At 48.8% G+C, this 22,794-nt stretch overlaps 1 protein-coding gene across 1 annotated transcript; it reads left to right on the plus strand.

Moving 5' to 3' along the window:
- The first annotated feature begins 5,510 nt into the window (after positions 1-5,510).
- On the plus strand, positions 5,511-16,677 carry LOC123034377 (monoacylglycerol lipase ABHD6-like). The gene is made up of 8 exons (XM_044451705.1): positions 5,511-5,620; positions 6,924-7,080; positions 8,745-8,858; positions 9,976-10,108; positions 11,894-12,051; positions 14,009-14,063; positions 15,353-15,453; positions 16,501-16,677. Exons 1-8 carry the CDS (start codon positions 5,511-5,513, stop codon positions 16,675-16,677), a joined length of 1,005 nt encoding a protein of 334 aa, XP_044307640.1.
- The last annotated feature ends 6,117 nt before the right edge of the window (positions 16,678-22,794 follow it).

The following is a 22,794-nucleotide window of genomic DNA, read 5'->3' on the forward strand; positions in this document are numbered from 1 at the left end:
GTGTGAAGGATGTAGAGGCAAAACCAAAGGGCAGTTCTGTAGGACAAGCCAAAGCCCACTTGTGGGATGCTGGCGGAGGCCATGGTGCCTGGAGACACTAACAAGGCTAATTTATAGAGTTTACATTTTCTCATTTACAGCAGAGTAGACAGAGGTCAGGATATATTTATCATCCATCTGTTCCAGTGAATCCAAATGGCATTACAGACAACCAGTTGCATTTTTCTACTTCCCATTTCCCAGGTCCCCTTTCTAAAGACCTTGTTTGTGATGATTTAAATGCAACTGGAACGCCAGCCTACCCAGTGAGGGCTGGCAAAGTGCGACTGATGCAGTCGGTGGGCCAGTACAGTGGGCGATGTGGCGATTAACTCCATTTCCTAGCTGTCCTTACGTGTTCCTGCAGCATGTTGCTCCTTGCCCGCTGGGGCAAGGGTTTCGGGCACAAGACTCTGCCTTTGCCAGGGAGGTCCCACAACAAGGCAGAAGGCTACCTGCAAAACTGGGTCTATGCTCTCTTCACATGGGCTCTAAGATATAAAGTGCTCCTGACTTTTTTCTGGACGGCAGCCTGGCTGCTCATAGCTGCTAACTGGAAATCTGCAAATGAACTTTCTCTTAATGATGGAAACAGAAAATTTGAGACTTTCCATTAATGGAGATCATCACTAAACATGTTTAGCTACAAAGAGGCTAAGTAGACATCAACACCTTAATGGAACAAAGTGGCCATTTACTGAATTTGCTAAATGAAAAGAATACGCTGCAGTCTCCTAAAAAAAAGGAGAATGGATGGCATGAACAGGATGAGGGATTCTTTTATCAGATAATTTTGCTTGTCCTAGAAGAGATTCTGAGTGATCAGAAAGACAGCAAGGAAATAGACTCACTTGTGGTGGACTTAAGTTTGTTGTTAATAAAAACTAAAATGTTCCTCCACTATAAACAGGTAGAGGTTTGCCATTTGCATTTTTGAACGTTGCTTTTGTTATAAACCATGAACACAGCAATAAAAAGCACAGGGCACATCTGTATATTATGCTGACCCACCCTGGCAATGAACCAGCTGTGGGCTCACTGTGGGCTGTCAGCCTCCTTCTCCCTCCTTGGTGCTCCTGCAGGTGTGCTGAGGGACACGTCGTCGCGGGAATGATGCCCCCCCCCCCACCACTGCAATCTTGAGCCATTTCAGACTCACGGCAGCTTTTATGCCATTTATCCCTCCTCTGCCCCCAAAGACTGGGGAAGGCAGCTGTTGGGCCAGCCCTCCGGATCCTCATGTTGGCAACAAGCAGTCCCTTCAAAGTGCCCCAGAAGGACCTTGAAAGGGGTCATTCCACCGCTTTTGCTTTTGCTTGTACAAAGAATTGTGTTCTATTTTTCTTTTTTTAATTTCTAGCTGCAGTTGTGCAACTGTGGCATTTGAATCCTCAGCTGGAGGAACCTACAGAGGAAGTGACTGCTGCAGAGGGCGGCAGAAACCGACACTAGAAATTGCCTTAGAGATGCCCCGCATACATTCCTCACCTTAATTTTTCTTGAATGCAGGCAAAGGTGAGCTGTCAGGAGAAGAATAACAAACGATCTTTAGCCGGGAAAAGTGGAGGGGGGATTTAAACCCCTCTCCCTGCAAGATTCTCAAATTCCCTCCCACCCTTTATTTCCCACCAGGACAGACATTTTGCACTTCATTCATAGCCTCTTGGTGCTTGGGAAGTCGCAAATGTGGAGTCCCCAGCCCATGTTTCTTTCAAGAGTTGGCTGGCTGTCAAAAATCTGTGTGTCCCACGTTTGAGTGGGAACTGGCTGCTTTGGACTAGGACATATACAGACATATTCTTGAAGATCTTGCTGTGAAGTGGGTTTAAATCCTTCATATCTATATTTTTTGCATCTAAAGATTACTTCACCATTGGTGTGTCTTCACAGCTTGTGTTTTGACAACTGTCAGAAAAACCAAAGGTGAGGAATATATTTGGAGCCTATCCTGCCAATATTTAGGGTCGGCATCTGCTGCCCCACAGAGTCATGGAACTGTGGCCAGAATTTTTATAATAACAATAACTCTAATGTTTACACATTTTAAAGGCTAGACCATCATGGGCAGCCGATTCAAGGGGCTGCTGGGCACTTCGAAGGGACTGTTCATAGCTGTTAAAGCAGCCAGAGGAAAACTGGCTTGCCAGCCTCACAACACAAGAAGCTGCCTTGCAGCGAGTCAGCCCACTGGGCCATCTAGCTCAGTGTTGTCAGTACTGACTGGAAGTGGCTCTCCAGTGTTTCAGGCGAGAATATTTCTTAGCCCTACCCAGAGAACCAGGGATTGAACTTGGGACCTTCTTCACGGAAGGCGAGTGCCCTTCTGAAGCTGCAGCAAGCCTCGTGATCTTGGCAGGGAATGGGGGAAGCGGGTGCCAGCCGCCTCCAAGTGCCAGCCAGGGATTTTCGAGGTGCTCCCTGGCACTCACCTGGGAGCCTCATGGCAAGAGGACCAAAAGTATCGTGCTGATTTGTCACGGGACTTTGCTAGCTGATTACTTCTGCCCACACTGGCATTAGTCATCTGGGTCTGAATGACACAATAACCCATCGTGGGTAAAACAAGTCCTAGAGCAAGCCTTTGGTTCTTGAGGTGGCTTGTTGTCCAGGCACAAGTGTCCCAGGAACATGGTCCAGCTTCACATGGCATAACAGTCCTCTGTGGGCAGCAACCCAGAATGGCTTGCCAATGTCATACCAACATATCTTCCCTCACCTAAGATACCTAAGAGTTGTTGTGAATTTGGACTGTGTGTGTGGAAGAGTGATGTATGATGAAGAAAACAGTATTTCAAGCCAATGGGTTCTTTTGAATCCAAAAGTATTTCACTGAACACTCTTTTTAGAAGCAGGCAATCAAATAAGCAATCAGAATTAAAGCATATAGACGAATAAAGAAATAAAGAGAGTGTGCCAGTTAGAAGAGACAACAGAATGAGAACTTGGTTTCGAATGTTACGAACAGAGTTCTGAATCAAACTGAGTGTAAAGCTCTGAACTAGCCTTTCGACTGAGCTAATACCAATATGCAATCTGCCCCAGCCTATAATTATTAAAAGCGAAGGGTGTGCGAATGCTCTCAGTCAGGTATGTGCTCTTCCACCCATGGCCAACCCATTCAAGACTGTCCCAGGCATGGGCGCTTTATCTGATGTCCACCTCTTCATGTCTCAGCTCTCGTGCAAGAGAGCACCCACCTCCTTTGCCTATCTTGCCTCTTTAATTCCAGACTCCTTTTAAGTTGGGTTTCAACATGCAGTTATTTCAAGGTGCCCTGGGCAGGTGCAGCTCAGCACGCCAGAGTCACCATCATCACGACGGGCTGTTTTGGGCTATATCTGGCCAAATAGATTCAGTAGAACTGTGCATCAGGGATTCTTCTCTTCAATTGAGAGGTGTCCACATCAGTGACAGTGTAGTGTAGTGGTCAGAGTGCTGAATGGGGACTCAGAGGGACTGGATTCTGAAGCTCACTCGGTGCCTTTGGGCTAGTCACAGACTCTCACCTAACCTACCTCACAGGGCTGCTGTTTGAGGCTAAAATGGAGAGGCTCCCTGCAAGAAAGGCTGGGTGTATATGAGGATGGGGATCACAGCATTATCTAGACTTTTCTGGAGGGTGATCACTTCTGTCAGAATGGTTGGCACCCTGGGTCCAGAGGGTTTCCGGAATGCCCCTTTTCAGCTGGCTTGGCAAGGCTTCCCGCTGAAAGCATGAAGCGTTCCCAAACTGGGGCCTGCCTTGGTGGTTAACACCCCCACACCCTTCCAGCTGCCTAGAATGAAGCGGGTCTCTGGAAAAGAGGCCTTTGGAGCCCTCTCCAGAGTGCAAGTGGTGGCATAGGAGGAGGCTGCTCAAATGTGGCAGGGAGCCCATCAAATATGGCACGTGGCCTCAGGATCTTTACAAGACATCACTCAGGTGTCTGCTCCTTGTGTGGCTTGGATGAGCTTCAGTTCCTGTCCCCGGAGGAGGGGATGTGACTCAAGGTCCTTGGAGAGATCTCGGTTAAAATGCATTACCGTGTCCAGTTCCGCATTTAACAAGGGTGTAGAAAAACTGGAGCGTGTACAGAGGAGGGCGGCCAGGGTGGCAGCAGTCTGGAATCGAGTCCAGGGATGAACAGTTACAAAGGATGTGAACCTATCCTGAGCCGGTCCACCGGGGCTGCCTCCCTGGCTTTGTCCATGCCGACAGGCAGCAGCTCTCCAGGGTTTCTGGATCTATCATGGCCCTGACTGGACTTGCCAGGAGTCAACCTGGGCCTTTGGCATTCAAAGTATGTGCTTCACTCCCAGGGAAATGTGGAAGGTGCCAACAAGAGGGGGGGCTTTCTCAGTAGTGCCCCCCCCCGCTATGGAATAACCTCCCCACTGCAACCCACCTTGTGCCCAATCTGCCACCTGTTCAGCACCAGGTAAAGCTAGCCCTCTTTTCTGAAGCTTTCAAAGGCTTCCTGAACAGCTCAGGATCTTGTGGGGAATTTCACAGAGTCACTGTTTTGTCATTCCTTGCTTTGTCTGCCTTGAGGATGTTTTTAGCTGTTTAAAACTTTTCAGTGCTTTTTTCCTGATTTTTCTGATATTTTATTGTATTTCTATCTTTTGTTTTTATGGATAGCTTCAGCTGTGGGGCAGTATAGAAATGATATTATCATCATCATCATCATCATCAGTAGCAGTAATACTAGTAGTAATTTACTACTGGGCTGGGGTCCTACTTCAAAAAGAGCTATGTTTAGGCTGGAGAAGAGAAGATTAAGGGAAAGCATAAAAGCTGGATGCACATGAATGCAGAAGATGGAAAGACATGTTCTCCGTTGCACCAGAGGGTAGGACAGGAACAATGGGTGGAAACTGCGGGAAGCAGATTTGGTTAAGTACTAAGAAAGACAACAAAGTGAGTCATTAGCAGAGCAACTTGCTCAGGAAGTGGCGGGTTTGCCTTTGTTCAAGGTATGTAAGCAGAGGCTGGGCAGCCAGCTCACATCTTGCAGATCAGATCCTGCACCAAGCAGGGGGTTGGACTAGATGACCTCAGTTCCCCTCATGCCTGCTGCCCTTGCTCTCAATTTTCCTACTTTTCTGCATATAAAGCCTTCCCATATGGAGAGAACCCACAAGACCAAAAGCCATGAGGCTAATTTCCCATGCTTACTTTACACATAAAATACTGTGATCATTCACTGATCATTTTCCTACCTGCTCTCCAATTCGAGCCACACGGGGCATAAGAACAGCTCGATTTCAGCATATTACCATCCGGCCAATTTTGTAAGAGTAGCATAGTCCTGGCAGTGATGACCCCACCTCCTTTTGGGGGACAGCTCTAGCCACAGAGAGCATTTCAGTGGTTGTCTGCCACCTTTCTTGCATGTTCCCACCCTCTGATTTTCTTCCTCGCAGTGCCTGGCTGTGCCCTTGTCTGACCGTCTGCTTGTGCAGGCCCAAGAGGAGAACCCGCAGCAGGCATGGCTGTCCCCGTCACGAAGGTGCTGTGGAGGGTCCTGGGCATGCTTTCCAGCCTCTTCGACAGGCGGCACCCGCCCTGGTCTTCACTACTGCTGAGGTTCATGATATGGTGAGTGTTCGTGGGGGAAGATACTTGCAGTGCTGCGGTCAGATCACTGCAGAAGGCAGACTGGACCTTCCGGGAAGAAGCTCTGTAGATGGTACCATATATGACTGCATTTCAAAATGTGTGCTGTGCTTGCGGAATTTCCCGCTCATTCTGCTAAGTGAGGTCCTTGACATCTCCGGTATCAGTCAGAGGAACTGTGCCTGTGTACATCAGCTGCTGGGGAACATGGGTGGAGGGTGCTGCTCTTGCGGAAGCTGGTGAGCAGCTGGCTGGTCATGGTGTGAGGAGAAGGCTGGACTCGGTGGACCCTGGGCCTGACCCAGCGGGGCTCTTCAGATTGGCTTATGCCCCAGAGTCCAACTCCGACAGCACCACTTCCCTACCTTGCCCAGCCGGGCAGCATCTGGACCACAAAAGAGCATCTGTGGCAAGATCAGAACTTGGGAAGATGGAGCACAGAAATCTGTCCACAAGCACATTTGGCTCTGGATGCCACGTGGATGGGAGACCACAAATGACCTCCACGTAGGTGGCCCTGACGCCTAAGAGCAGGCGTAAGCAACATCTGGGGTCAGGAGCCTGCTTTGCCCCTGAGAGAATCCACAGGACCCACCTCTCCCACTGCTGCTACCACCGTGGTAACCAAAACAGGCTGTGGCTTCTGTGCGCCTTCTTTCCTTGCAAAATCACTGCTCCTTTTGCCATCACGGAGGGGTAAATGTAACAGTGGGGCAACAGGGCTTGGGCATTCAAGGACCAGGATCAGATCTGAAGTCTGGCAGCAGAGCAATCACCTGGGGTGGAAAGGCAGGCCAGAGAACCAACCAGGAGGCTCAGGTGACAAAGCAAGCAGAGGAATGAAGACAAGGCAGAGCAGGGCAGCACGGTGAGGTCTCCAGTAATGTATTTCCCAAACTGAAGTTGTTCAGCAGATCAAGGAGCCAGGGAGTAGGTAGTGTCATGGGACTAGATCTCTGAGATCCTCTGACTTTGAGGACCAGGAGGATTTGGGTCCAAGTGCTTGTGTATCTCACTTTGAGTGGCCAGACTTTTGTTCCTCTCCAGCCATATCTACAATTTATTCTCTGCTCCATAAACTTCTGCAAGCTACACTGGTCTCACCAGTACCCAACTCCCTTCATAAATGGTTTCAGGGCAGGGGTGAGGTATTCCTCCATTACAGATAGGTGGCTTCAGTGTGAGCAGCAACATCTGCAGAGACTTGACTGCTCAGACTTTTATTGAAAGTGCTTCCTGTGCAGAATCACTTCGCCATTTATGTTCCTTCTCTTCATGATTTTAGGTACAAGCGCCAGCTCAGGGGTGTGAAGGTGAAATACGCTGAGCGTGAGGGCTACAGCTTCTGTTATCTCTCCCGAGGGGAGCCTGGAACCCAGCCATCTGTCCTGATGCTTCATGGATTCTCTTTCAACAAAGACATGTGGTTAAACACCATCAAAGTAGGTTTCGATTTTTGCATTCAGGCAACACTGCTAGCAAACCAAGACATGTTGAGGCCAGAGAGAAATGATAACAATAACAAAAAATAAAAGCACAACAGCAGCAGCATTGCATAGCTCCTGGTATGTTTCAGCGGGTCTTCCTTAGAAGCAGAGTGCTAAAAGCACACAGCAGGAAGCTCTGATGTCCCTGGAAGTAACCTTAAATAGCCCAGATTGCTCCCTTTCAAACGCTACACCTTCAGCTCCGGCATTCAGCTTAGTGCTTAGTTTGACAATAAGTATACTGCAAGTGAGACCCTACAATGAAATATCGCAGGGTTGTGCTTCTTTTCAGAGCTCTAGCCACTCTCCCCCGATTCTGCGCCACATACATCCCGTTCCTTTTTGCCCGTCCACCCTTCAGCTAACCTTCCGTGTCCACTGCACGTATCCATTCCCCAGTATTCTGGATTCCCCCTCCAGGTGGGGGAGGCAGGAGCACACTTGTGCTCGATCACAGACGCCTCTCTCTCCTGCCTCTGGGAATCTTTCAGCACAGCTGCATTGTGAAGCATTTCCCTCCCGCCTTGCCTCCTGCCTGAATCCCTCACGGCCTCGAGGGACACAACTTCTGTAACGCACTCTACGTGGGGCTGCCCTTGAAGACGGTCCGGATACTTCAATTGGTTCAGAATAGAGCTGCCAGGCTGCTGACGGGGACTGGGCGTTGTGTTCACATGACTCCAGTCCTCCGTCAGCTTCACTGGCTTCCCATTGAAGTCTGGGCCCAATTCAAGGTGTTGGTGATGACATATAAAGCCCTAAACGGCTTGGGTCCTGGTTACCTGAAGGAGCGCTTACATCCATATATGCCTGCCCGCCCCTTGAGATCTGCGGGAGAGGCTCTTCTCCGGGAACCCTCCCTGAAAGAAATTAGGAGGGTAGGTACTCGGAGGAGGGCTTTCTCTGCGGTGGCGCCCAATCTATGGAATGCGCTCCCCAGAGAGGTCCACCTGGCGCCGTCGTTATTTGTTTTTCGGCGCCAGGTGAAGACCTTTTTATTTAAACGTCATTTTAATTGTTAACAATATTTGCTTATTTATCTGGCCAGGGTGACTGCTTTTATATTGTTATTTATTTTATATTGTTAATTTTATATTGTTATTTTTGTATTTTATTGTATTTTATTGCGTTGTAAGCCGCCCTGAGGCTTCGGCAAGGGGTGGCATAGAAATGTTTTAATAAAATAATAAATAAAATAATAAACTTGTGGAAAGTCTTCCAGGGTTGGGGTGGCAGGACCCACAGAGGTTCTGCACCCCAACTCTAGACCAACCAGCCCGGCCTCCAAGCCGTACATGTGCTTTTCATATAGGACCTCTGCCATATATCCCTGACAGCATCATGCACTGCTGATTTTGCCACCGAAATTCAGTGATCTAGTGCCCCGTGAGCAATTTTCCTTCAGAAAAAAGCCTCGGTTGAAAGCAAAATTGCCTCCTGCAAGGAGCAGTTTATTGCCATGCGGCTCATTAAGCATGGCTCCTAGCTAGACCCATGCTAGGACAATTGTTGAAGCAAAGGTTTCTTTGCAAACAGGAATTTAGGCAGAGCTAGGCAGAATTGTTTGGACAACGAAGCATCCACAGGAGTTCGGGTTCACCTGTGCCATCTTCCCACAGCACTTTCCTCGGGGCATCCACCTGGTGTGCCTCGACATGCCCGGCCATGGAGAAACCACTCGCCTGCTGGCAGAAACTTACACAGCCGCCGATCAGGCTAAAATGATACACCAGGTAAGGCCTTTCTCTAACTGGGCTTGGCTGTATTGCCCCGGGGAGGCTGCCGTGTGAGTTCCTCCAGGCTGGTAAGAATGCCTCACATTTTCCCACCTCCTCCTTTTTGTCCAAACGTTCATTGATCAATGAAGTATTGTGGCCATGATGATTGTCTAAGCTGGGGAAAGTGGGTCATCGCTCTTTCTGATCACTCACTGGTGCAGCATATGATGACTTGACCACCTCATGCACAGGGAGAGATCCCATCAGTTTGGCTGATTGAATGCTCAAAGCCTTTTAGCTCGTGAGAACAATAAATAATCTACTAGGCAAACATCATGTGGGAGAGGAGCAGAAGAGTGCAGAAAACGACAAGGAGAGAGGGGCAAAGGGAGGAAGGAGGCGGCCTCCCCCCTTCCCTCTTGCCCTGACTCAGTGAGTGGCATCCAGCACTGAGCAGGAGCGGCTGCTTTGGGGGTCGTCCCCGGGGGGCAGTGAGGAGGCTTCCATCAGCACCACTCTGCCTGGGGCTTCCTGAGCGGAGGCGCGGTGGAGCAAGGAGGCCCTTTCCTGCCCATCACATAATGCCCCCAGAGCGTGACGAATATCACTGTGGGCCTTTTTAATAGCACTGGCAAGCAAAGGCCCTCCTATTCCAGACGCTGCTCAGTGCTACTGCAGAAGAGGTTTCCCAGACGTGGCTTGATGGTTGCCCTGGAGTTCATTGACTGTATGGATTTCATGATGTTGTCATTTTAAACTATTGTGGCTGCCTCCCAACGGAGGACTCTTAGCTCCAGTGCCAGATGGCACCAGGCAGCTGTTCCATGATTTTCTCCTTAACGTATTTCCTCTGTTGAGGAAAAAGATAGGAAAACCCTGGAGAGCCACAAGTAGGAGACGTCATCATCTGGACTCACAAACCTAAATTTCTGTGAACCAGGCACAGCAATAAAAGCCTCACCTAGAAGCACCTGTCCTTGTTTTTTCGATTGCTAGCTGCCTCAAGGTGTTTCCTTACAGATAGCAAGATATTTCCATAAATGAGACCCGTGGCTTTCTTGGAAAATGCTTCTAACCACTCCTTAATCTTGTGATATGCAACACGTCTCTTTATCCTTGCTGCTTGTTCCAGTTTGTTGAGCGCACTGGCCTGAGCAGAAAGCCTTTCCACCTGGTCGGCATCTCCACGGGCGGGATGGTGGCTGGGGTTTATGCCGCCCTCTACCCATCGGACGTCTGCGCCTTGTCCCTCCTGTGTCCCCCCGGTGAGTGTCCAAAGGAAGTGATTTCAAGGGACCTGGATGTCTGGTCTAGGCCCCAGGTCACGGAGCAGAAGCAGCATGTCTGAGATAGGCAGGACAAGGGCGGGTGAGGCCTAAGCCACTGTGAAGATGTGAATTAAAGGTGGCAGGTGGCCGATTCTTGGCATTTGAACCACAGGCTCCAACTCTACATCTTCCAGTTTCTTCCTCAGCCAGCAAACTGTGGTCTCCTTCATCTTTTCCCCTTCTTTGGCCCAGTAGGGTACCAGATGTGTACATTTACCTGTTTATGTATACCGTTTCTGCTTCATCTCTCCACTTAAGATCTTAACATTAACTTAAGATCTCCACTTAACATCTCTCCACCTTCAAGGACACTCGGAGTAAAATCCAGAAAAAAAGGATACAGTTGTCCTTTAAATATTAAAATTCATCACTGGAAAGAAAAAGCCTCCAATAGAAATAAAAAAGACAAAAAAGCTGGCTAAAAAAATGAACATCCATCAGCATAGCATAGATGTCAAAAGTCTGCTTGAATGACAAATGCCTTTGCCTCCTGGCGGAAGGTTAAGGGAGCTGGAGCTGGAGCTGGCCGCCCTGGTCTTCCTTGGCTGAGAGCTTCAAAGTCCTCCCATGATCCCATCAAGGGTGCTCTGACAGTGGTGGGGCTGGAAAAGGGCCTCTCCTGAGGACATTAACTCAGGAAGGGTCAACTGGGAGAAAGTGGTCTTCCACGTAGTCTGAGGGCACAATCCCAACAGCAAGCGCTCTTCCGGCCGTTGCTGAAATCTGGAATTCCAGGAGTACACCCAAGTTATGAAACTGAATCTTCAGGGATAACGTAATCCTACCCGGCACAGGCTGAGTCCCTTTCCTGCCTTTGGACCAAGCAGGACTACCTCTGCCCTGTCTTGATTAAGCTTCAGTTTGTTGCCCTCAAGGAGTCCTCCAGTTCAGACCTAGAACAGTTTCCTCTGATTCAGATGGAAAGGAGAGATCAAGCTGGGTGTCCAGCTGATGGCCCCAACCCTCGAATCTACAGGCAATCTGTTCCCGTCGTCTCATACCTATGGTAAATATCAGGGGGATAAGAGATAACCCTGATGGGCACGACAGGCCAGCACAGGCCATGGCACCAAAGAGGAGCCCTCCAGCATCCCATTCTGAAAGTCACCGCTGCGAGGAATGGAGGAACCCTAAAGGGTGCCGCCAAATCCAGCCCCAGTCAGGCAGCCCAGAAGGATGCCAAAGGGCCAGTGAAACCCCTGTCCAGCTCCTCACACAGATGGCCGACCTATGTGACCAAAGCAGTCCCTGTCTGTAACCAGGTATGAAGCTCGACTGAAATCCATCTGCAGCTGTCCTCCGTCTGGGGAACACCTCCACACACTTGGCGACCCTGACTTTCCAGGGCAGGGCCTCCAGAGATGCAGAAGTCTTTCCTGTTCAGAGTCTCTCCCTCTCTGCACATACAGGGCAACAGATGTGACAACGGAGAGGGGTGCAGCTATGGCCCTTCTCTCCTCATATATGATTTCAACCTGGGAAGAGGGTGCTTACAGTCCACCTGAAGAGGGTAGTTACAGTCCATGCCATCCAGAAACCTCTGGAGGTGAGGTGGCTTTGCCTCCCACCAGCACATGTGTGGCTTCCTCACCAGCGGGAACAGCATGGCCCTGGCAGCAAACATACTCTGTGGGAGCTGATCTGAATCCCATCAGGCACTGGGAGCATTGGCTTGCCATCACTAGCATGCTTAGGCTGCACATTCTCTCCAAACTCTTTTAGGCCTGCTGTACCCACCTGAAAACGAGTTCATCAAGTATTTGAGGAAGCTGCGGGACTCTGCCAATTCACATGAAAATCCATTTGTCCTTTTGAGTGCAAAGCAGGGAGAAGATTTGCTGAAGCTTGGCTTATACCATCCCACCAAGATAAACGTTCAGGTGAAACAGCGGCTTTCTGAGAATTGTAGTGTTCTGGCCCAGTCATGACTCACACCTCTTTGCGCCCACCTTGCCAGAGCTGCTTGCTGATGATAGGAGAGGAGTAGGCTGAAGTCTGAGGGGGAGGGTTAGTTAATAGACTGCATTTGGGGAAGCTGCTTCTGGATACAGGAGAGAGCTTCCAAATCCTGTCCCTCCAGGAACTGCAGTCTCTTTAGACCTTAGGAACTGATGGGGATCATAATTTACTCATCTGTTTGCACCATCAGTGTGCAAGATGCTTCACAGAGTACAAGTGAGAAGCCCTCAGTGAAGCCATGGGATAAATGCTTCATGTAGAGAAGCCCTAACAGGCTGCTGTTCCCAGACCGAGTGCACTTGCCTTCCAAGGCTCTTCAGACCATTTGAATGACAGCCTGTGGAAAGTGGAAGTCAGGCATCTTCTCAGTCCAGCGGTGCTTCTCGCCTAAAAGCGTTCGTGATGTGGATGTGCTGGCCCTGCCTCTCCATTCAAAACACGTCAGCAAAGTCAGCTTCTGAGCAAGAGGTTGTATCCAGTAACAGCCCTTTTCAGAGCAGACCCACTGAAATGAATGGAACTTGATAGACTTAGACAGCCAACAGACGGTCATGGGTCGTAGCCCACGCCTTGTTCGCCTGTGGCCAAGCTGCTGTCAAGCTGAGGACTCCCTCAATGCCATTCCTTCACCACTGAGGAGCTAGCTCTGGCCCCACAACCTGCAACATGAACAGACTTCCGCAGACACAATGGCAGAATCCCATTCTAAGCGGAAACGCTGAATTGCAGGTGGCTTGTGTTGGTTTCACACAGCTGGCGGTTGGGCAGCACCAGCGTGCAGTCTGAGCTAACTTTAACTCTGGCACCTTTCTTGGATCAGTAAATTCTTCTAACATGGCTAACATCCCCCGTCTCTTCACATCTTGACCTTGCCTCCCACCCCCGGCCTAGTGGTGATCTGTACCCATGCCTGCCCCATTTAGTTGGCTAGTTGTAAGGAAGGGGATGAGGTCCATCACAACCAACACATGCCTGTACTTAAGAGTGGGGTTTGATCCAATGCTTGTCCGGTCCAGTGCTCAGGTGAGCAGAAGCCATTTTGCATACTGGTACTTCTGCTTGTACAATGGGACTTCTCCACACTCTCCTTCTCATCCACATGCCCCAGATCTACTCGGAAGTGTTCTCTGATGCTCCGGAGCAAATTGGGGGTCGAGGGGCAGCTCACGGAACTGCACAGAAGAAAGTGCAGTCTGTTGATGGAAAGGCACCACTGGGTGCAGTTAACCCCATGTTTATAAAATCGTGCCCCAGGTGTGTGGAAGATATGGTTATGATTATAGATAAAAGGGAAAAAAAACAAAGAAAAAGTTACATGAAAATAAAGAAAAAGATACCAAGGGACCTTACACAAAAATTATGTGTAGCACTAAGTGTAGGAAATTGCACAAAAGTCAATAATTATGACTATAATTTTGACTTAACAATACTTGGTTATTATTACACAAGAAAAAAGGCTTTAACATGGGTATCCAGTAGATAATAATTAACCTTATAGCATAGCCACAAACCCACCAGCAACTAATAAGTGATTTTCCCTCTTTTTTCCAGATGAAACAGTATCATAATTAAAAAGTTAAATTCATAGAGCAATTATATTAATTTGATCATTGTATACCTAATACTTAATCGCAACATTCTCAACTGCTAATTAAAGGATATATAATAGGCTTTCCATTTAACATAAAATTCTTTAGCTGGTCTTCCATATATAGCTGATTAGTAAATGTATCAGGGAGGTCATCCTGTACAAAAGATTTTGATATAACGCCACTCACTGCCTGCAGAAAAGAATGCTGGTGTCACTGCTGCGTGAGAGAAGTGGAACTGCCTTGTACTTCTTCTGAAAACAACCTCTTTTTCATTTTCCCAACTTAGATCCTAAAGGGATATCTTGAAGATCGGAGACCACATAAATCTTTTTTCTTAAAATGTAAGTGCAGTCATAGCAAGACTAGAAGCTGCCTGGGCCTCTTCACAGAAGGAAGCCCACGTTAGACTGAATAGCTAACCAGAGCCAGTACTGAATTCACTGCTTGTAAAACTGGTTGCACTGTTTCTCTCCACTTAGGCTCAGGTTGTATTGAGCCTCATTGGCAGTACTTGCCAATGAGCCCAAACATTACACAGTAGTGATTCCCCCCAAAACGAAGCCAAGCCACCATAGCGCTGCCCCTGGAACATCTCAGTGTCTGGGAAAATGGGCTGCGCATAACATGCTTTTCTATTGTTCTTGTGTTGTTTAGATCACTATGTTCCAGGAAGCAAGTTCTTTCAAACATTAATGCCACTTGCTCTCTTTAATGTGACCCCCACAGTCAAAACTCAGCGTGTTATAACATCACTCTGTAACATCGCTCAGGCTGTGGCATCCTGTGTCACATGGCTGCTGAGGCAAATGACGAGTAGAAGTTGCGGGCATTTTTCTTGTTTAAGTGTGCACAGAATTGTTCCCCTGGGTGGTGGATTGTTCCCCTAGATGTACCTCCAGCCCCTTGGTAGCTGCTCTTCTGTGACTGCATGGTACTCAACCTCCCAGGACACATCCAGCTCCTTGAATTCGGACCACGTAATTGCATTGCTTGGATGCAGCCCCAGGCCACATCAGAGGGGTCATAAACGAGCTGCTTCCAGGTAGCATTTGGCATGTCCGGTAGGATACAGCCCAGGCACGCTCCAACCATCTTCTCCCCCAGAGGAAGAGAACCTGTGGCCTTCCAAATGTTGTTAAACCACAGTTCCCACCATCCTGCACCACTGCCCATGCTAATTGGGGCTGATGGGAATTGAAGTCCAGGAACATCTAGAGAACCACGGATTCCCCAGCCCTGTTTGAGTAGCTTTTCCATACAAAATTCTCAGATGCCTCACACATATTTTAGCAGTACAACTCCCTCTACACAGGAAAACATGTCTGCCAGCTTTTTCTAACCATGACTATGCATTTGGGCAGGCAATACACACAATTTCCTGCATGGGGGTTTTTCTTGTGTGTATGTTTTAAGACAATATGCATGGCAGTGCTGCTTAATTTTTAGCTGAACGTGGCTGCTGGGCTCCCAGTTTTCCCCTCCAGTCACCTGGGGGTTCTTTCTTCATCCACCACCACAGTCTGCTCAGCCCTAAAATAAGCACACACCTAACCTGAAAACACACAACTGAAGCTGTGCAGTGGTAAGATGATGACAGAAACAACCCTCACTTTCTCGTTTATTGGAAAAGGTTTTTTAGACTTGTCCAGTATGACGTCAAGGTACAGCCTTCGCGACAACATGAACAAGATCAGGGCTCCAATACAGGTCATCTGGGGAAAGGATGACAAGGTAAGAGGCGTGTGTGTGTGTGTGTGTGTGCGTGCGCGCGCGCGCGTGCGTGCGTGCACACTAGCATCTAAAGCCGCCTTCCCAACCTGATGCCTGGCCATGTTGAGTGAGGATGATGGGAGCTGGAAGATATCAGTGCCAGTAGTCCTGAGCGCCATGCCCTTCCTCCAGAAGGCAATATGTACATCACTTGCCAGGGAGCATGAAAAGGCGGCTTCTGTTGCGCTCATGTCCTGCTCCTGGGATCCTGTGGACCATTGGCTGGCCACTGTGTGAACAAAATGCCAGACCCTTGGCTTGATCCAGCAGAGCCACTGTCAAGTTTTTGTGAGGTTGAGGCTGATCTAACGCGACAGCACAAGAGAAGCCTTCATGCCACAAGAGCCATTTGGTTTCAGCGGCATTTCATTTCCAAAGACGGTAGTTGAGTTTTGGGAGGTGCAGGCAGGCATCCCTTACCATTAGTTTATATTTAATCACAGAAGACCTTGATTATGTATCATGTCTAGTTACACCCCAATTCATAAGCCAAATAAGCTTGAGGGATCCTGTGGGCAGCTGTTCTAGAAGTTGGACCATTGGCCTGATCCAGCATGGTTTTTCGTATGCTTTTCCAACACCCAGCTCTGGTCCAACACTACAGGCATCGGGGTTGGTTAAATTGATCCCTCGGGATCTTTCAGTTCATACCTGGAAGTAAGCCCATTTTTATTGGGCTTCCTTTTGTGTAGACAAGTATATGATTGTACAGCAAGACTACAATCTTCTACATACGTACCTGGGAGTAACCTCTGTTTAACTCAATGTGATTTACTTCTCAGTAGACATGAATACAATTGTGTTACATGCTTCCTAATGTGTTCCTTAGGAAAAAAGAAGGAATTTTGCCCCCGTTTCAATCTAACAAAGACATTCACTAAAAAAAATTCTTGCACTCTTCTTCCCAGTTCTTGGCACCTTCATGTTCCTCTCAATCTCTCTCTCTCTTTTTCAATAAAGAAAAAAGTGGGACACCTGAAAATAGCACACCCCTTCTTTATTATTTAGGTAATGGATCCTTCTGGAGCAGCACTGTTAGCCAAAGCCATTCCAAGCACTCAGGTACAATTGCTGGATAAATGTGGACACTTCATAACTCTTGATAGACCCAAGAAATCAGCAAAACTCCTCTTGGAGTTCTACAAATCAAACTGTGCTACAGCAAAGCCCAAGAAGTTGTCATGAAGCTCATTAAGGAGACAACCAGCTGGGAGGACTCAGCAGCACTGGCCACAGGGTGAAAAGTATGACGATGGCACTGTGACGGTCTTACAAGCAGGCTTCTGAAGCATGGGGCATGCTCCAAGCGGGGATGGGCCTCGGGACAGCGATAAGGAAGCTGGATGCTTGCATTTTGCACAGCCTTCTCCAGTGCCAGCCCGGCTGGGAATATTGCCGGCTTTGCATATTCTAAAGCAGCTTGTAATCAGGCCATGCTTAGCTTGGGCACTAGAGGCAGTACAGGCAGTCCCAGTGTTACAGACATAGGAACAAATTGCCATAAAGCCTATTAATTAAAAAAAACTACAGGATATTGTTATAACCATAGAGATAAAAGAAGTGAGAGGGGGGAGGGGGAGGCCTCCACAGCATCACCATAGAGATAAAAGAAGTGAGAGGGGAGAGGGGGAGGCCTCCACAGCATCACCATAGAGATAAAAGAAGTGAGAGGGGAGAGGGGGAGGCCTCCACAGCATGCCTTCCTGCCCCGCCCATCCAGCAAGGGAAATCTCTCTGGCATTGCCTTGCTGCAAAAAGCAGGTGCTGGTGAGTTTGGGCAGGTGGGCAGCTGGCTATTCGCCCTTTTTCAACTTAAAGACGAATTTCCATCTTCTCAGGAATGGACCTTGTTCGTAACCCAGGGACTGCCTGTATGCCTTTCACTACCAGTTGCTGGAAAACGCAAGTGGGAAGGTGTGATTGCATGCGTGATCTGCTTATGGCCTTCCATAGGCATCCAGTTGGCCACAGTGTAAACCGGGGGTCTCAAACTCGTGGCCCGCAGGCCAGTTGCCGGGCCGGGTGGGGCACAGGGGAGGGGCCCTGCGGCCTTCAAAGCGCCGGCGGCACCCGGGCCGGCCATGGGATGAGCGGCCCACCACCACTGCGGTGGTGGAATACTTGATGCGGCCCAGCCTCACCCAGACTCTACTTCCAGCGGCCCCCGGGTAAGTTGAGTTTGAGACCCCTGGTGTAAACCAAACGGGAGGCTAGATGGGCCTTTGCTCTGATTTAGCAGGACATGGTCTTTGCAGTCCTATGCAAAGGTACCTGGAGCCAGCCCTATTAAATGCCATGGGACATGTTTTTGAATAAACATTAGATTGTGTTCCTGGTCTGTGTCACTTTCATCTACATTCACTCGTACACCCGTGCCTTCCTGTTTCCTCACTGATCTGTAGTATATGTTTAATCCAAAGAATATGCACTTCTCTCTCAAAATGTTTCCTCCCAAAGGTATTTTATCCTAACCAGAAATTTCTAAATGCCATTAATCTGTAAATGTACAGTTTAAATATGTCCCTTGAGATATATTTTGAGCTGCAAACTGCACCACAAGGTTTAAGGGGACTCTGAAACCTGATGGAATAACTGTGTTCTAATGTGCACATTTGCCCAGGAGATGGCATTCATATTGGAAATATGATATATCGTATCACCTTCCTCAGGCATCCCTGGTAAATGTAGTAAGGCAAAGTGGTTTGCGGCATTATGTAGAAGAGCATGTCATGAGAGCCCTGTGCGTTATCTGCACAACAACATGGTGAGCAGTGCTGCAATAAAACCTGTGAGTAGAGGAGCCCTAAGCAAATCATCCCATCATGAGCGCTAATGGAGAGCAGGCAACCTCCATTGGCTTTGGACTACACCTTCCATCATGTGCAACCAGCATAATTTATTGACAGGGATTATCTGAGCTGTAGTCTATAACTTTTGGAGAGCACACTGTCACCAGCCTCTGGTTTTAAAATATATCAGAATCGGGGAAGGGTTAAATTAGTAGACTGGGGTTGTGTGCTTAGTGGAAAGGAAGGAAGAGTTCTCACTAAGTCAAAATGATAAAAGTCAGGTCTGCAAACATGTATTTGAGGAGGCGTACTTGCTTAATACTGCAATCCCAGGCAGCAATCAACCTTGACAGGAAGATTGAATTTGCCATTTTTAAATGAAAGGGGTGACAGGAGGGATGTTTTGAGAGGGAAGACCTGTGCTTCTCTCTATCCCGAGTCACCCAAACAACCCAACTGGCAAAGAGCTAGTAAGGCCAGAACCAAAAGGAAAAACAAGTGCTCGCTGTGTATTTGGCGCTCCAGCCTATCAAAAGAGCAGGTGATCATGCCTAGAGAGAAAGCATAAAAGTAAAGGAGAGGATATGCCAAGATAAGCCAGGAGAGGGCCCCAGCAGGCAGGTGAAAGGCCGATGCCAGGGACTCTTGGCACAGAAACCCAGGGGAGAACTCTAAAGTGCAGAATCAAAAGTGTCAGGTGGTGGGGAGTGTGCAGGCACGGCATCCAGAATACTCCAGGGGCAGCAATATGAAGAAAGGTGGCAATGTTTGGACACTTCAGTTTAAGGTAAAGGTCAAGTAACACAACGCAATGATTGGTGGAAGATTCAGGACAGAGCAAAAGTATTACTTCTTTACACCATGCGTCATTAACTTGTGAAATTTGGTGTTACAAATTGTGGTAACCCCACCTGCAGCCCGAATAGCTTTAAAAGAAGATTAGACAACTTCATGGAAGAAATGGCTATCACAGACCACTAGTCCTGATGGTCATACTCTGCCCCAGATTCCAGTATCAGTGGGGTGGGGTGTCCTCTCCAGGTTTCAGCCTGGAGTTTTAAGCAGCTATATCTGGCACTGAACCATGCCTCAAATAGGTTTGGTGCTGTGGATAGGTTCCTCAAAGTTCAGACAGAAACCTGGAGTGGATACACTGCCCCACTGACAAGGGAGCCACCAGCCTCAGAGTGTTGGGAAGAGCTCTTAGAAGGAGCTGCACTGATGACCCCTAAGTGGGCGCTGACTACAAGCTGTGACAGGTTGAAGGGGTTGTGCTAACTTGGGGTTTGGTTCGTTTGGAAAATGAGATCACTGGAGACTTTTAAGAAATGGTTTAGTTTATTAGCAAATATACAAGCTGAGCAGAAGCACCCTAAACCAGCAAAACCAGAGCCCCTCTTTAACCCCCTGCGAAGAGGCCTGCAGAGTTGCCAACAGATACCAGCTCAGCTCTTCATGTCTTCTTCTCTGTTGCACAGCACTTTGCCCAATCTGATCCCAAGACCCTTCCTAAGCTGAAGGAATGAGCCACCATCTGTCCCAGTGATTTCCAGGGCGATGGTGGCAAACAAAACCGAAGAATCCTGTGGCGTCTTAAAGATTAGCATGCTTTCAATAACACGTGTTTTCATGGACACTGTCTGCTTACTTCGTCAGCGTCCAGGGAGCACCCAACGCACGGCGTCTTCACCAGCACTGTAATGCCCGGCTCACCAGCATGCCATGCGATGCTCACTCCAAACTGTTCTCCTTGCCCTCTTTCCGCTGTCAGATCCAGGATTTCTTCAGAAGTGTCACATATATTATCTATTGTGGTTCCTTCTGGCGGTGTGCAAAACTTGCCATACCGTTCTGCAGCCCGAAGGAGCGGCTTCAGAGGGGAAGAGGAGGGGGCTTTGGCAAAACAGCAGCACCTCAGAGGAGAAGCTCCAGTCGCCTTCCCACCTCCCTCACCACCCGCAAGGCTTCTCTCTCTCCACCCTGCCCGGTGAACTGGAGAGCAAATGCCATGCCGCTTCCCTTCCTAAAACGTTCTGGGGGAGCATCACACTTTTTGGAGTCCCCCCCACCTGCCCTGCTCCTTGCAGGCAACGTGGCAAGAACTGCACTGGCTGTGCCCACTGAGGTTGCAACTTGGCTTGTGGCGGGGCGGGTGGAATGCCAGGACAGGGAGGAGGTTGGGGCTATGGAGTTGTGCCTCAGCTTCCTTCTCTCCCCCTTGCTGGACCAAAAACCAGACAGCAGAAAATGGCTGCCTAGACAAAATGCAGGGAGCGGGGTACGCCAGCAGTTGCATTCACTGCCGCCGTGACTGGCACTGCGCAGTGGATGCTTTTCAGCCTCTGAGCTTGGCCTTTCAGCCTTCCGGAGCGCTTCTTCGTGCATCAGCGTGCCTGCCACACCGAAGAGGGGTTTTTCTGCATTTTTTACAATTTCTGGAGATTGAAATGCCTCTCCCAAGACTTAGTTACAGGCCAGAAGAGCTGTAAAATCCAAAATGCTGGTATTTTTGTTATCTTATGGGAACACCTAGCTAATGCTTTTTGCCTTTGGCCTCTCTGATCACTCTAAGGTGGCTCCTTCAAAACTGAATTTGGCCTTTATGCTAGAGGAAACATAGAAACAGAGTGGGTCAGAAGGGATCTCCCGGGCCATCTAGTCTGACCCCCAGCTCCAGCTGGCTCTGCTCATGACATGCCCACCATGTGCATGTCCAAAAAAACAGCTCTGTATTTTGAAGTTTATTCTTCTGTTTAACTGTGTCTAGGAAGTTCCCCAACAAAGCTCTGAGCTAGAGCATGGAATGAGTGGCCCTCCGTATGGTGCTGAACGGTGCTTCCCACAAGCCCTAACCAATATATCCAAAGGAGAGTAATTACAGGTCTTGCAGTTCAGCTGTCACTGGAGGGCTGCACATTTCCCACCCTTGCCATAAGGAATATTCGATTATTGGTGGGTCCATCTGCCTTTGATTTTAATTGTTCAGCCTCCCTTGTTTACTGCCCGATCGTGCCTTCATGGGCAAAGCACTTTCTTCCTTAGATCATTGCTGTTAGCAAAATAAAACTTCTGTTTTTGGCTTTAAAACAGCCAAGCATGCTGTTTTCTCTGGAGCAACAACAGCTGTCTTGCGCCTTAGATTAAATGCCAGTATGTAGTACTGGGGCACAGTTGACAACATTCGTTTCCTGCATAGAATCCCATGAAAGATATTCCCAGGTGCCTGATGCTAGTGTTTTTCCAACGTTCAGCCTTCAGGGAATATTTCCTGTTTCTGCAGGCCAGCCACACTGATGCACGTTGCCAAGGGTCTGGTCCGGGCTTGTGTTACCAGCCCTACCCTGAGGCAAATGCCTGGGGTTGCACCTTTTGGGTCATGAAAAGGCAGGCAATTGTTAGAGATTGTGTTGTCATTGCACTTGACTGCCAGCGATGGGGAGGGCTGCTGGTGGGATCTTCTGCTGCATGCACCAGAATAACATGGCCAGCCTTAGGTAAAATGTACCTGGAGGTAGGCGGGGCGGGGGGAGGGATGCCCACCTTTTGGCGCTCCTGCTCAGGCAGCAGAATGGTCTGGGCCGGCCCTGTGCAGGGTGAACACACTCAGTTCATGTGAGATCCTAGCCAAGTTTATCTGGCTTTCTGCCCAGAAAGCATCCAAAGTGCTGTTGTGCCAGTACTTTGTAAGGCAAGACTGACAAGTACAGACTAGCCACTTTTCAGAGCTGTTTGTCTGTCATTATTGATCTGCTCTGTGAAGCCCTGATAGTCTTAAGAGTAACCACAGCTGCAGAGCACACAAGGGATGCGAAGAGCACTTAGAAATTTTGGCAGGCTACCTCTTGGAAGACAAGAAACAGGAGAACAACAAGGAGTCTTGCGGCATCTCAAGAACCAAGAAAAACATTCTGGCATGCACTGCTGTGAACTATGGCTGATTTCATCAGATGCAACGCAAACATGAAGTGTTAGCATTTTTAAAAGACAGGGGTGAGAGAATATTGATATGTACCAAATGAAAATGATGACATGAAGAGCCATCCTGAGTGCCTACAGTTCTGGCTTTAAAACAGAGACTCTTCTACAGTGAATACCATATTTTTCTGTGTATAAGACAATACTTTTTCTTTAAAATATTTACATAAAAAAGGAGGGGCGTCTTATACATGGGGGGCTGAGAGGAGAACTGCAGGTGTGCTGGGGGGGAGACTGGCATGATTGTGGGTGTGCTCGGGGGGGAGGCGGGCGCAAGTACGATCAGGGGGAGGCGAGCACGGGCGCGATCAGGGGGGAGACAGGCGCAGGCACGATTGGAGGGAGATGGGCATGGGTGCGATCAGGGGGAGACCGGTGCAGGCGCGGGCACGCTGGGGGGGGGAGACTGGCACAGGCACATGCGTGCAGGGAGGCGGCGGGTGCGCGCATGCAGCAGCTTGCTCGCTTGGGGATCGGTAAAAAAATGGGGGCCGTCCTATACATGGGGGCGTCTTATAGTCGGAAAAATATGGTGCAG

The sequence above is a fragment of the Varanus komodoensis genome, unplaced genomic scaffold (genome assembly GCF_004798865.1).
Source record: "Varanus komodoensis strain SLA01 unplaced genomic scaffold, ASM479886v1 scaffold6_4, whole genome shotgun sequence".
Taxonomy (NCBI): domain Eukaryota; kingdom Metazoa; phylum Chordata; class Lepidosauria; order Squamata; family Varanidae; genus Varanus; species Varanus komodoensis.

Excerpts from the sequence above, each read along its gene's own strand:
- LOC123034377 (XM_044451705.1), top strand. The coding sequence starts at position 5,511 with ATGGCTGTCCCCGTCACGAAGGTGCTGTGGAGGGTCCTGGGCATGCTT. Across the intron at positions 14,064-15,352 it reads TAAATCTTTTTTCTTAAAAT|GTTTTTTAGACTTGTCCAGT; the intron begins GTAAGTGCAGTC and ends TTATTGGAAAAG. Across the intron at positions 15,454-16,500 it reads TCTGGGGAAAGGATGACAAG|GTAATGGATCCTTCTGGAGC; the intron begins GTAAGAGGCGTG and ends TTTATTATTTAG.